The following is a 12,148-nucleotide window of genomic DNA, read 5'->3' on the forward strand; positions in this document are numbered from 1 at the left end:
CTTGCTTTATTATTAGGAATAGACTCCAACTAATCTGAACAAATAAAGTCAGCAGTTAATTTTTTTTTATAAAAATTAAATTATCTCTAATTTTATTTAGATATAAAATATTATACTATCTCACATCAATATTATTTTAAATATCAAATGATTCCAACTAAAAAAAAATTTTTGAGACGAATTTAATAAAAAATTGTAATTAGTTAATTAATTATTTATATTACACTTATATTAATAAATTTTTTGACATAATTTGTCTATAAATTTGATGAAAATATCATCACCTGATTTTTTTTCGAAAACACCTGAATTTGTTAGATGTAAAATAATAATAATAAAAAAAAAAAGATGAAAACAACCGATCGAATGGAGCCGAGCGTGCTCAGCTTATGCCACAAATAGACAGAAGCAGTTTCTATTTTCAGCAATCACATCATATTAATTTATTTTGATTATAATAAATTTTAATATATATATATATTATATTCATTTAAAAATACATTCTGATCAAAGTTTAATAAAGAAACGAATGCTATTCGCCTATTCTTTATGCTTCGTTCTTATCTGTATTTCTCGTCTGGTTTTTGGTTTGTTGGATTTCTGGATAGAGAAACCATTAGCTCCGAGAAAAGGAGGTCTCAGAGGAGAAAGACATGGCTTTTCCGCGAGGCAATGCTTCTCTTCTCCTTCTCCTAATCATTTGCATCCTCTTCATCTCTTCCGTCGCTGTTTCTTTGAAGAAACCCTCTTCTGGTTCGTTCCCTGTCCTGATTTTCAAATTTAATGCGGCTTTTTTCAGGTTTTAAATCTGTTCTTTCTTTTTTTGTGTGTTTCTTGGAGAATAATGGTTTTTTTATTAAATGGATTTTTTTTTTTTGGTTTTTGCAGAGAGAGGAAGACATAGCTTTGTTCCCTTTAGGAGGTCTATTGGGGAGATTTCTACTAAGTTGGTGAACAACAACTCTTTTGTTTTGGCTTCAGAGAGGACTAATAGGAGAGATCCTCTGAACAACTTCAAAGATTACACTGGGGGTTGGAATATCAGTAATCGCCATTACTGGGCTGTGAGTTTTTTCAATCTCTTAGTTAACCTTCATGTTCTTTGCTCTTCTTTTTCTGAGATTCTTATTCATTTTACAATTTTTTTTCGCAGTCCGTTGGTTTCACTGCTGCTCCTCTCTTTATCATTGCCCTTGTGTGGTTTGTGATATTTGGATTGATTTTGATCTTTAGTGCTTGCTATTACTGTTGCTGCCGTCGCCCTATAAATTCTTATTCTCGAGTGGCTTATGCAATCTCTCTAATACTTCTATTGTTCTTCACCTTGGCTGCAATGTATGAACTTTTCTTCTTTCATATCTTATTTTGGTCATTGAATTGCTATTGATTGTTTTATATGTTTGTTTACATGAATCCAGTGTTGGATGCATTCTTTTGTACAATGGTCAGGGAAAGTTTCACAGCAGCACCTCCGATACATTGGATTATGTTGTTGGTCAGGCAAATTTTACTGTGGAAAACCTTAGGGATTTCTCTGGGAATTTGTCTGCTGCTAAGAGGATCAAAGTGACCAACTTGCTTGTACCAGGTGATCTACAAGGTAGGATTGATGAGATTGTGACCAAGGTTAATACATCCGCGGATGATCTAGATAGACGCGCAGCTGACAATTCAAAAAATATCAGAGATGTTTTAGAAACTGTGTAAGTATTTTCCGCATCTTTGGGCGGGTTTCTCTTCAGTTCAAAACTTTGGGTTTCTTTTGTATGAGATTATATGCTTGATGTAATGCAGGCGATTGATTTTGATCATCGTAGCAGCTGTGATGCTTCTATTGACATTTCTGGGCTTTGGTGAGTTATTTACATATTTATATGATATTTGAATATGGAATATTTTTTTTTGTTTTGTTATGCTAAACTGATGAAAATTTATTTTCTTGCTTGAATATTAGTTTTTTCTATATTGGGATTGCAATTCCTTGTCTACATGTAAGAGCCATCTTTTTGTTGTATTTGTATTATTAATGCTTATAATTAACATAAGTTGGGAGTTGATCACTTCGTTGTTAATTTTTCAGCTTAGTGCTCATTGGATGGTTTCTTGTTGCGGCGACATTTATTATGTCTGGTGTATTCCTTCTTTTGCACAAGTAAGTTCTATTTGGCATTAAGTTATGATTAGATTACTGGGCACCTTTGTAAGCATTCTTTGCACTGTTGTTGAAGTATTTAGCATTTTAAATTAACATGGATAATTTCCTTTTTGAAACAAATTTACTTATTTTTGTTGCACAATGAATTGCCAAAAATTTGATAGATATAGTAAATGGTGTTCTACATGTGAAACTTGCATGTATCATCATGATAAAAATAAAGAGAAAAAAATGAATCTGTGAGCAGAGGAATTTTTTCTCAATTTTCATTATAGCATGCCTTAACTTCCAACATTATTTTTCCCAATCGCTTCTTTATTTTTTGACATTAAGTGCAACAAAAATAAGATTAGAGAGAAAAGGTTGGAGTAGCTCCAGTGGAAGATAAGATTAGATAGAGTCGTCTTAGATGGTTTGGTCACATTAAACGGAGGCCTTCCGATGACCCGGTTAGGAAAGTTGAGGTATTAGATTTGACTTATGTTAAGAAATGTAGAGGTAGACCTAAAAAGACTTGGTTAGAAAATATTAGAAATGATATTTCTTTATTAGATTTAAATGAGAATTTGACTTTTAACAGGACACAATGGCGAAAAAGAATTCATTTAGCCGACCCTATGTAGTGGGACAAAGGCTTGATGTTGTTGTTGCTTCTTTATTTTTTTTGAAGTTTGTCCCCTGTCTACTGCACTGCTTGTGGTTGGAACCATAAGCAGTTACTGTGGAATTTGTAGAAGTCTGATATATATTTTTAAAATTTTACTTAAGTTTGTTAGACTTTTGATTGTCGACTTCAAAATGGTTTAAAAATTATGACTTGATAGGGAATAGTTGCTGCTGTGATGGTTAGGAGCAGCAATTCTACATAATTTTAAAGCAGCAATTAAGAAGCATCTCCTAAAAATCTTTCTTAGCTGGTGCAAATTTGAATGCACTAATAAGACAAATAAATAAACATAATGTGGAAGGATTATGAAGAAGGGGTGTAGACTACAGTTAATATGTCTAGAAGTTGTGCAAAATAGAGTTAACACCTTATTGGGCACCCACCCAACAGGAATGATTGGATGATGCATTATGCTAATTTAAAATATTTGCCTATATTGATTTTTAAATTTGAATGCAATACTTTTGCGGCTTAAAAAGTCAAAATGATCTGTCTGTACTTTTAATCAATTCTTTTGGTACGAGTCCAACCTATTGTACGCTTTACAATAGTCCACTATGATAGCTTCCTATATGGTATGACATGTAATGATTTGCATTGAAGAGAAAAAGATATGCCACCCTTGGTTCAAAGTAGATTGTTGGAGGATGATGATAGATCCATTTAAGATCTTATGATTTTGTTATCTCGAGTTTTCATGGACTTTAAGATCTTATGATTTTGTTATCTCGAGTTTTCATGGACTTTAATAGGACACAATGGAGAAAAAAGATTCATGTAGCCGACCCCACGTAGTGGGATAAAGGCTTGATGTTGTTGTTGTTGTTGTTGAGTTTTCATGGACTTTATTCTACGTAGAGAATGTAGTTGATCTAACTTGACAGGACAACCTTTCGTAGCAACTATGGGTTGTGTTATCCAAGATGAAAGCTTGTTAAAAAAATGCTAATTTCAGGTGCGATCAAGGTTAAAAAAGGGCTTTTGTGTTTTATCAAATATGTTATATGACTCATAACTTATAAAGTTAGCCAGCCATTGAAAAACATTTGGGTTTGGCCCATCTTTCTATTATCTTGAGGTTTTTGATAATCAATTGACTCAATTTTACACAAGACACCACAGGAGAGAAACTAAGGTTTAGGTTTGAGAATCAAATTGTGTTCTCCTTTTCATGACGATACGTAGATGCTAAGATAATTCATGCTTACTTCTAATGGAGTATTTGCAGGATAAATATTTTGTAGGCCTACTAGTATAGTCGAATTATGTATATACTTAGGCTGATTCAAGAAACAACGAAGGGATTAGTGTAAATTTTCCAGACCTAAGAAGTAAGTAGGATTACCAAGTTTCTTGAATTGAAATATGGCAGAAGTTATTGCAGATGGGTAATATGTGCTAAATTTATTCTAGTGATGACAATATCATTAACATAAACTAGGAAAACAATACCAGTAGATGTCTTGCAAAAACAAGATGAGTTATATTGGCTCTGCTTAAAGGAGAAACACAACAAGGTTGACGAAAATTTATCAAATCATGCCCAAGGAGCTTATTTTAATCCTTATAATGTATACTTCAATTTATATGCATTTGAATAAGAGAAAAATCTAGGTGAGAGAACTATGTAAATTTCCTTCATTAGGTCATCATGAAGAAAAATATTTTTAACATTCATTTTGAGTGGTCATCATTGTGAAGCAACAATAGAAATAATCATTTATACTTTAGTCATTTTAACCATCCGTATTCTTGTTTTTTTCCAAGAACAAACGAGCATGCCTTATAGTGATGCAAAGTACAATCAAAGCATATCTTGATCAAGTAAATTCATTTGCACTTGATGACTTTAATATTAGGATGAAAATAAACAATATCCTATGTATGGCTGTTCTTAAGAGCTCGAAGTTTTTTTGCCATTGCTTCATGCTAATAAACATGTTTAATGCCTATGAATAACATGAAGGAATGGAAATAGATGCCAAGGTAGTGTTAAAGTCATTCCAATTTGGAGGATGAGTGATTCTCTAAGAATGTATAAGAGAATTGATCGAATTTCAACTAGCTGGCTTTTGTAGTAAATCAATTTGAACATATTCATCTAGTGGTTCATCTTGGGAAGTCGTAAAGTTGGGCATTTTCATTCATAGAAAAATTTATATTTGAATTTTTAAAGGCCAGGATTTAATATATGAAAAGTGGGTGGAACGTCTATCTCTTGCAAAGGCTCAATATGAGTAGGTAAGAAAAATGATTGTCAAAGAAAAATTGTATCAAGAAATACGAGATTTATTAAAGTTGGAGAAGAAACTCCAATGAAGGTTGCAAGTGGCCATAAATCTCCCAACAAATTGTCCTTAATGATATCAGACAGAGAACCTCAAAGTGAAAAATCATAGAAGTTGTTTCATGACATGCTTGCACTCCAAAAGATTTGAATTATATGAAAATATGCTATGTTGAACGTCGAGATATGACATATGGGTAGCATAGATCCTAGAGATCCACCATCGGAAGGTCCTAAGACCCAACTCCATGGTCAAGATTTTAAATACCCAAAATTGCTTGATGAGCATTAGGGAGTAACATCTGGGATAATGCTATTCCTAGATATTCACCCTCATAAGGTCGCTACAGTGCACTTAGAGTTTAAGGCCTCAAATCTCTAAAATTTATTGATGAGCATCAAGTTGTAGCATCAGAGTAATACAACCCCAAAATATACCAATGGAATGTTTCTACATGAATAAGTTCGTAAGAAATCAAACCGTCCTTTATAGTTTTACAACCTAACTTGAGGTGCTCTACATGGGGTCCTAAGACCCAACTCCATGGGTATCCAATGGGTACCCAACCAGGAACTGAGTAAAGCATGGATATCCAATGGGCACCAATGCGATCGATCCTATAGACCCATTGTCTTTCTCAGGATATTGATTTAACCTTGTTTCCACTAATTATTTGATTCTCCTAAAAGAAGTCAATGTAGATAATGTGACAATTTTTTTAAGATCATATTATCTATCAATTAGGAGTCCACGTTGAATTATATCTGCTAATGACATGACCTTCAGAAGTTTTAAAGTCTATCGATTCGTCAAGCTACATAAGATAGATTGGAGTACTCATTATATAACCCGTGAGCCATTGATTTGATCGAGGTATTCAATAATTCTTGAGAAAATTCTCTCTAAAAATAAGAAACAAATGACAGAAAAAACTAATATAAGTTCTATGGGCCTTTTATGCTTGTCATACCACATAAAATTATAATGTTGGTCACTCCATTGTTCGGAATAGATGTGCTACCCTCTCTCGAGTTTGAGCCACTTTTACTCCGTATTGCCATCCAATATGAAGTCACATGAGAATTGCTCTTGTATGACTCAATAAATTTGAAGCCCTTGACGAAGTTTGACTTTAAGCTAAACAAAATTTTGAAAGCCATAGGACAATGTTAATTAGATACCTTGATTATGTGGTTAGCCTTAAAACTGTAGAGTGATGAATTAGTACTCAAGAGCTATTATATGTTGTTAGCTAGACCATTTTACAAACTCTCAAAGTCCAAAGATCGAGCTATTCTCATTTGCTCAAAATGCTATTTATGTCAAGTCAATTCTTATAAATGTTCAAGTTTAGCAAATTAAAGGATGGAGCCAATCTATAATCATGGAACAATACTTGTTGAACAATTATCCCATAGACCTAAAGGGAAAGTTGAGTTGTTTCTTAAAACTCCCTTGTCAAATCATACATGTTAATAGAAAATAATAACATACTATCGTCCATAGTGTGTCGAGGTGCATTCATGCAGTATTTACATAGCAAGGCATGGGTTATCCAAATTACTCTTTCTCTTAGCGCTATGAAGGGGCATTAGCGCATTGCACATTGCCCTGTAATACATGCTATTTTGATTTCTCTATTTTTATCACTTAAAACAAATGTCAATATTCTTTACTTTTTTTAGTAGTTTTATTTTTTATTAGACTTAGCTAAGGCTTTGCGATGAATGCAAGACATGGAGAGGGCTTCAATGCATGTGGGAGTTAGCTAAAGCTTGTAGCAACTGCCTAAAACATGTGAAATATGAAGTTCAAGGGTATATGAACAAGGAGTTCATAGAACAAATTAATGAAATACCACATGTTGATATGTGATATGATTTTAACATGGTGATGGATAATGACATTTTATGTATTGGACCATCAAAAAGATACCATTAATCAAAATTAAGTAGTTCGAGTCAAAATTCATCGACTTCTATGCTTAAAGAACCGAAGGTTAAATGATCGTTGGATACATTTTAATCTCAAATGAATTAAAGAGGTGAAGCGATGAAAGTGGAGATCTTATTTATCATGCGCCCCTTCTGTGGAGCCCTCTTAAGGATTTTTTTAGCAAGAAATACACCAAACATTAGGTACACACTTTGGGGCTCAATATGCCCTCTAGAGTCTCTTAGATAAGTGGATGTCTTACCTATCACTTATGTTTTTGGTTCATATTATGAAGCTCTCTTGGGGATTGTTTATCATTAATTACACTTTGGGGCTTTTAAATTAGCTTGCCCTCCAAATTTTTTTGGATTATGAAGCCCTTATAGGGGTTATGTGCAAAGTTGAGATTTTGTTAAAAATTTCTTGTGGAATTCCTCATATATGTATGATGCCTTGGAGAAGTGGTTGTTAGGATAAGTCCCCTTTAACTACTATCACTCTCTAGACATAAACATTGGCAACACCTCAGGATTTCAATATAAACAGAGTCTTAAATCAATTTTGACAATACGAGCTACCTCCTTGACATTTTTCACCCTAATTTGGGCAAGATGAGGTTGTATTGATACGTCTGCAGATGGTAGTGGGAAGACGATGCTTGATGATAAGTATGCTTGAGATGTTAATTTAATACATTCTTATACCGTTACTTTCATGTTTATTTTCCAATATTGACTTGTTTTTCATAGGCACAACAAATTGTTGCTTGATGGAATATTTATGAAGGTAGAGGGAGAGTTTATCTATTTTTCGTTTCCTGAAAATTTCGCTCACATTGATAAGTTGAGAGTAAGGTATAATTTATAAGATTTTTTATATGAAAAAAACTGAGGGGGAAAAATCATTTGGCTTTGCTTAGTTGAAATAGTTCCATTAATGCTAGTCAAAAGTTACAAAGGATTTCCTCTTCATAACTAGAGAAGGTGGTGTTAATTCATAGTAGATATGAATCATGGAAGATATCTTTTATGATGTTATAAAGAGGAGTCTTGAGATACTAAAGTTATCATCTGATAATGATAGGTGGTTGTTCTCTTGATAGTAGGGAGTTTAGATGGCCAATAAGATGTGGGTTGCTGGTTGACGACATTGGAAGTTGGGTGATGATCAATGATCAAGTCGATCATTGTTCTAATTGGAGAGGAGATGAGGAAATTAATAAGGTTTGTGTTGGATGTCGTTCATTGTTGGCATTGGGCAACAATGGATAGTAAGATATTGGTAGGCTTTAGATGAGTGTTTAATGTCGGTTGTTGATTAATGTTAGAAATTGATAGACTTTAGATTATAGTTGATTGGGAGTGCTAGAGGTCGAGCAATGGTTGCCTTAATTCATCTTCTAATAAGAGGGAAGACTAGACAATTGGTAACACAATTGTCATGCATTAGTTGGTAGGCATTGAATGATGATTTATGAAAATGTGAAAAGTCTACTGACAATGTACAATCGTCTTGGTTCTCTTGATAGGATAGGGATTGGGTGATTGAGAAGATATTGTTTGACATTGATCATTTTTAGGTATCGATCAATGGTTGACCAAAACTTTGAGAGTTTAGAGATGATGGGCGGTCAGTCTTGTTGTCTTGATAGGAGATGAGATCCTTGTAAGATGGACTTTAGTCGTTAGTAGGTGTCAATTGATGATCAATAAGGACTGTCGGAAGTTGAGTGATGGTGGGTGATATGCTTGGTTATTGTCTTAATAGCAGAGGTGACTAGGCAAACAATGATATGAATATCACACGCATGTTGTTAGTAGGTGTTGGATGATTGCTTATAGGGAATGTTGTAGGTTGGGCAATAATCGATGATTAGCTTAGTCATTCTTCTCATAAAAGAGGAAACTTGAGCAGGTTGATGGTTAGCATACATCAGACACCAGATATAAATCGTTTGTAGGAATTCGTTGACGTTTGATTGGGAACATTAGAAGTTGTGCAACATTAGGCAATCAACTTGGTCGTTCTATCTTAGGAGAGATTTGATGATCGAAAAGATGGACATTGAACATCGATTGTAGGTAGGCTTCAGCTAACATTCAATAGGGAATGCTGAAGGTCAAATAACATTCTAGGTCTTGCTTTGTCATTATTTTGATTGGAGGGAATGACCAAATGACCTATAAGATGGGAGTTGGACATCATTCTTTGGTAGGAATATATTAGACAACGTTCGATGGAGATTGTTAGATGTTAGGCATTGCTGGGTGCTCCTTTTGGACAATCTCCTTAGTAAGACGAGATTAGGTAAACGGGATGTTGTTGATTGATAGATGTCAGATCTCAGATGTTAATCATTGGTAATTGTTAGATGATAGTACATGAGGAATTTTAGAGGTTAGGAAATGGTTGATGAGGAATGGTAGAGGTTGAGTGACAACTAGCTTGATTCTTCTTTTGATAGAAGGAGAGACTGGGTGACCATGAAGGCGGATGTCAGACTTTGGTTATGCATGTGCATTAGATGGTTGACAAAGGATGTCTAAAGTCAATTACTGTTAGCTTGGTCGTTCTCTTAGTACAAGGGGAGACTAGGTGATCGACAAGGAGGGGTTAGAAGTTGAACATTGGTGGTTGATTGACATTGGTCGTTGGTAGGGATTAGACAATGGATGATGAGGAAATCAGAAGTCAAGTGATGATAGGCGGTTAGCTCAGTCTTTTTCTTGATAAGAGGGGAGATCGAGTGACTAAGAAGGCGGGTAATGATGACAACGGGCTTTGATATTGGTTGATGGCTGGCGCCAGACAATGGTGATAACGAGCATCTATATTAGTTGACGAGTGACGTCATGGCTATGAAATTCTTTACATTTGATAAGTAACCCCATTATAGGCCCTCTTACTTTTGAATGTGTAGAAATAGGTTTTTAGAAGGGGAAATTTTGTCATTTTAAAAAAAAAATCCATCTAGTAATCCAAAAAGTTCTTCGTGATTATTGTTTTTTATTTTGAGAAAAGAATCAAAATAGTCATGGACTCTTTATGGAGGGCCAAAATGATCACTAACTATATTAAAGGATCATTTTGATCCCTTAAGTCTTTAAAACGAAATTAAATAGTATCATAATGGGAATATTTTGGTTCCACTTTAAAGAGTTGAGGAACCTAAATTGTCTTTTAATATAGTTGGTGATCATTTTGGTCTTTAATAAAAAGTCAAAGGGACCATTTTGATCAATTTTTTTAAAATTTTATTTCTAAATGCCTAATTGAAATTACAATTGATTGATTTTGAACTCATCTTATTTGTTTCATTAGGGCATTTATTTTAAATTTAGAGTATGTTTGACCTCTAAATAATGTTAAAAAGTTAATTATACTTAATAATTGTTTGATTTAAGCTCATTTGGACTTTCATCTGTATTATTAATATTGTTGGGTTCAACTTGCCATATCTCATCATCTTGATTATTATTATTATTTTTTGAAATGGTGTTTAGACGATCCCAAACTCAATTTCCAAAATTTCTAGCCCAAATACTTAGTTTTTTTGGGATAAAAAATTGTTTAAAAAATCTGTATTTGATCAAATTAATTTTCTGGTAGCATATCTAAAAAAAATTCAAATCAATACAAACATCAGATACTCAGAAATTTAACTCCCGAGTTCAGTACACAATTCAAATACTCAATGAAAAAAAATTTTGCATGCAAAATGATGCTCAGCATAATAGAATGATCAAATCCTTCAAACCTGACAAAGATTTCTCCCTGTTTCAGCGTCGTTGCTGACACCTGCGTCTCCATGAACGAATGGGTCATTCACCCTAGCGAGCACACTGCATTGGATGACATCCTTCCTTGTGTAGATATCTCCACTGCAAATGAATCCTTGTACAGGAGCAGGGAAGTCACCTACAAGCTGGCAGACATTGTCAACAATGTCATCAACAATGTGGCAAACCCTAATAATCCGACCATTCGCTTCAACCAATCCGGTCCATTGATGCCGACACTGTGCAACCCCTTCAACAACGATCTGAGCAATCGCACTTGCTCTTCCGGCGAGGTTACTCTAACCAATGCATCACAGGTAAACCCTAAACAACTGAAAATCACTCAAACCCTAAGATTCCAGTTTTGAAATCTTCCAAATGATCTTGAGATCCTGCAGGTATGGAAGAAATACGAGTGCAGTGCCAGTTCTACAAATGGAGTTGAGATTTGCACGACAGTGGGGCGTGTAACTCCTTCTATATATGATCAAATGGCCGCTGCTGTATCTGTGGGATATGGGCTATACCATTACGGACCTTTCCTTGTTCAGCTTGAAGATTGCAGCTTTGTAAGAGAGACATTCAGTTCTATCAACGAGAACAACTGCCCTGGTCTCAAGAAGTACACCAAGTGGGTGTACGTTGGTCTGACTCTGGTTTCGACGGCGGTGATGCTTTCGACGATCTTTTGGGTCGTCTATGCTCGAGAAAGGAGGCATCGGGTTTATGGAAAGCAGAGGTATTTTCATCAAGGACAGGTTCCAGTGATGGATAAGTAGAGGGACTGTTTGTTTTTACTGATCGTTCAGTTGTAGCTTTGTTGCTGTGAAGAGAATGGTTTGGATCTGAATATCTGATGGTGTGTTTGGTTCTCAGAATTTAGTGAAGGAAGGATTTTGATGATTAGAGCTTGTATGGGAAGTGTTTGTTGATATTAGTTGGGGAAGAAGATGGGATGCGTTTTGTTTTCAAGTAATTTTAATGATGTTTTTTTTTTTGTTTGTAGGAATGATTTCAAACTTTCTAAGTCTGCTGGTAAATGGAGTTCAAATTTAATGCTAATTTATTATTCTTCTATGATTATTGCTAATTGTATGATTAGATTAATTATTTTTATTTAGGTAAGACTAATTATCCTAAATTATGTTTTAATTCAGAATAGGAAAATGGTGTTTCTAGGTTATCTTAATGTTCATTAGTTTTTAAATATGGAACATGAAATGATGAAACAAGCAAGAAAGTAAAAGACATCAAGATTTAATGGGAAAAATAAAAAATAGTGAAAAATTACGGAGCCACATCAAACCAAAAAATTTATTATGAA

The 12,148-nt window shown here is 34.3% G+C and overlaps 1 protein-coding gene across 1 annotated transcript; it reads left to right on the forward strand.

Annotated features, from left to right (window-relative positions):
• Positions 1 to 510: 510 nt before the first annotated feature.
• Positions 511 to 11,901, forward strand: LOC110094072. The gene is made up of 9 exons (XM_020819217.2): positions 511 to 753; positions 889 to 1,064; positions 1,154 to 1,335; positions 1,419 to 1,703; positions 1,795 to 1,853; positions 1,955 to 1,991; positions 2,081 to 2,152; positions 10,829 to 11,141; positions 11,223 to 11,901. The coding sequence occupies exons 1-9, from the start codon at positions 654 to 656 to the stop codon at positions 11,601 to 11,603; spliced, it is 1,605 nt and encodes a 534-aa protein (XP_020674876.1). The 5' UTR covers positions 511 to 653; the 3' UTR covers positions 11,604 to 11,901.
• Positions 11,902 to 12,148: the final 247 nt, after the last annotated feature.

The sequence above is a fragment of the Dendrobium catenatum genome, unplaced genomic scaffold (assembly GCF_001605985.2).
Source record: "Dendrobium catenatum unplaced genomic scaffold, ASM160598v2 fragScaff_scaffold_156, whole genome shotgun sequence".
In the NCBI taxonomy this organism is placed as follows: domain Eukaryota; kingdom Viridiplantae; phylum Streptophyta; class Magnoliopsida; order Asparagales; family Orchidaceae; genus Dendrobium; species Dendrobium catenatum.

Excerpts from the sequence above, each read along its gene's own strand:
- LOC110094072 (XM_020819217.2), top strand. The coding sequence starts at position 654 with ATGGCTTTTCCGCGAGGCAATGCTTCTCTTCTCCTTCTCCTAATCATT. Across the intron at positions 754-888 it reads TTTGAAGAAACCCTCTTCTG|AGAGAGGAAGACATAGCTTT; the intron begins GTTCGTTCCCTG and ends TGGTTTTTGCAG. Across the intron at positions 1,336-1,418 it reads TTCTTCACCTTGGCTGCAAT|TGTTGGATGCATTCTTTTGT; the intron begins GTATGAACTTTT and ends ACATGAATCCAG.